The sequence below is a fragment of the Centruroides sculpturatus genome, unplaced genomic scaffold, assembly GCF_000671375.1.
Source record: "Centruroides sculpturatus isolate CEXI.00-Female unplaced genomic scaffold, Cexi_2.0 scaffold1690, whole genome shotgun sequence".
Classification (NCBI taxonomy): domain Eukaryota; kingdom Metazoa; phylum Arthropoda; class Arachnida; order Scorpiones; family Buthidae; genus Centruroides; species Centruroides sculpturatus.
This window is the reverse complement of record NW_019386089.1, coordinates 144,664-147,275: the sequence shown is the minus strand read 5'-3', so window position 1 is coordinate 147,275 and position 2,612 is coordinate 144,664. Positions and strand designations below refer to the sequence as shown.

Genomic DNA, 2,612 nt, shown 5'->3' with positions numbered 1-2,612 from the left:
TGTAAGTTTCTACATATGTATGTATTATTTCTTAACATGTTTAAAAAAATTTTCATAATTCTGAACCAGGTTTCTATATTTTTTTATGCTAATATTTGTAAATCTTTTCCATAGTTCGAATGATTATACTTTAATATTAAATTTGTAAATATTTAATGTATTCATATAATAAATATGAATTCTTAATAGTTTATAACTTAAATATTGATATTATTTTACTTCATAATTCTCAATATCATAGTACATGAAAAAGTATTTATTTTTATTACTAAGTTATTTCATAAAATCAAATTTTTATAGGATATATTTGAAAAAACAACCATATCAAGTTCTGCATTTGGTCTATTTTTACATCAGAATTATTTAGATTTTATGGGAAAAATTGAAACTGTTGTAAATTGTTGTTCGTATTTTAGCGATAGTGACATTATTAGTTCCGAATGGAATGTGAGTATAATTTTAATATTCATAATCAAATATGTAGCGTTTTTAAATTATAAAATAATAAATTTTCTTTTGTTTCCTTTTAAATAAGTGGAGTCTAACAATAATTGTCAATGTTGGATCATGTTTTATTATTTAGGAACAAAGTACTTTAGATAAATATACTGCTTCCCTCACATCCAGAGCACTTATGTTTTATTTATACTCAGAGGCTGTTTCTAGTCATAAGTGGAGACCATTTCATAAACCTCAATGGTATTCTTCATTTAAAACAGTATGATCAATTTTTTTTATGATTATAACTATTTTTAAAAAATGTTTGTTTAATTAATTATTTATTAATTATATAGCATAAAGAATATTCTAATGAATTAAAGTATATATTTAAAAGTAAGAACTTTTTCTATTTAGTTTAATTTTGTTTTTTCACAGTTTACAGTATTTATAAATTTTAATATATAATTTATTTAGATTGGAGAACAAACACAAGGGTGCTACAAACTGATATTTTACCTTATGTAGTAAAGATTCCATATTTTGAATATTCTAAAGGTTTGAGCATACTTGAAGTTAAATAAATAAATGATAATTTACATAAAGAAAACTAATTTTTAATTAAACTTTTTTGAAAGATTTTATCTGTATAGTGATATTGATATTTATCCACATCAAAAATATACATTACAGTGAGTCAAAAGTCTCAAATATAGATAATGGACAATTTATTTTGTAATCACTTGTAAATTATAAAATGTGACTTAAGCTGGTGCTAGTTAATTGAATACACATTTAGTTATGTTCCTGTCAAACCAAATTAACATACAAAGGGTAACCAAATGTCCTCTTTTTCCCAATCTTGTTCTTCATTTTAGCCATGTGTCCAGGAAGAATTTTCAAATTATCATAAATGTCCATTAAGAACTTCTAAGTTTTGTGCACTTATAAATAAAATTTATAATAAATGTATTGATTTACAGTGTAAATTACACCAGTATTTGCTAGCACTTAGTTTCATTTAATGAGGAAAAATATATACTGTATTGTACATTTTTTCCACATCTTGCCTTTTGAAGTGAAATGTTCACTTTTTCATTTGTGGCCATCTAGTTACTATTCGAACATGCACATCATAAATAGTCCATGTCTTAAATGAAAACTTTTGAACCATCCTGTATGCTAAAAGTATGATCTTGAGATTTGTATGTTTGGATTTTAAGTTTTTTGTATAATATAGTTTTGATATTTTATTATTAAATTTTTCTAAAATGGTATCTGTTTGATTTTTTCAATGTTTTACTTTATATATTTAGATTATAAATACATTTATAAAATATATATTTCAAATAAATTGCTGTAGAATTTTTATTAATTAATTATTTTATTTATTAATAATAGTAATAAATAACATTTCTAAAGTAGTGTTAGTTGAAATCTTTAAAATAATAATTTGAAATTGTATATTCAACATATTATTTCTATTCCTTAATTAGGTCAGAAAGAGTTTGTAAGGAAAGCGATTAAATTTAATTATCCTAAATATAATACGAGGTAAGTACATTTTATTTATAAATATTAACTTGATATAAAATAATAATCAGTTATTCTTTATTATGTCAAATAAGAATTTAAATTTAAATTTTTCTTTAAATTATCTTCAAAATTAAAATATTCATAATAAAACTTTAAGAAATAAAGCATTTTTGCTTTTATATTTTTTCTATATTTTTAGACCAAAAATGGATAATCTGACAGAAAAGGATATATTTGAAGACAACATAACAGAAGACAATGATTATAATTGTGCTGTAACTTTATCAGAAAATATAAATGATGATGCAGAAGAGAATATAATCATTGAAGATGATTACAGTTAACAATAAAAAAATATTTGTAAATATGTACAGGTGAATTTATTATAAAAAGAATTTACAATAAACAAGAATTTATTAAATTTGAAAATATTATTCAATTAAATTTATTATACTGTATTGCAGTATTGCAACTTTAATATGGAAACATTTAAAATTAAATTATGATCAGAAAATTCCAATTCTTAAAAACTATAAATTTTTATACAAAAATATTTATTTAATTTTTAATTTGGCCTTTATTCCATGACTGAATTTTGCAATTTGAAATGTTCCTATGACTAATGAATAGGCTTATTA

The 2,612-nt window shown here is 21.3% G+C and overlaps 1 protein-coding gene across 1 annotated transcript; it reads left to right on the top strand.

The window, feature by feature from the left end:
- The first annotated feature begins 306 nt into the window (after window positions 1-306).
- LOC111613530 (cell cycle checkpoint protein RAD17-like) lies at window positions 307-2,380 on the top strand. Its single transcript, XM_023354873.1, has 6 exons — window positions 307-447; window positions 584-718; window positions 795-834; window positions 916-996; window positions 1,935-1,992; window positions 2,174-2,380. Exons 1-6 carry the CDS (start codon window positions 373-375, stop codon window positions 2,316-2,318), a joined length of 534 nt encoding a protein of 177 aa, XP_023210641.1. The 5' UTR covers window positions 307-372; the 3' UTR covers window positions 2,319-2,380.
- Window positions 2,381-2,612: the final 232 nt, after the last annotated feature.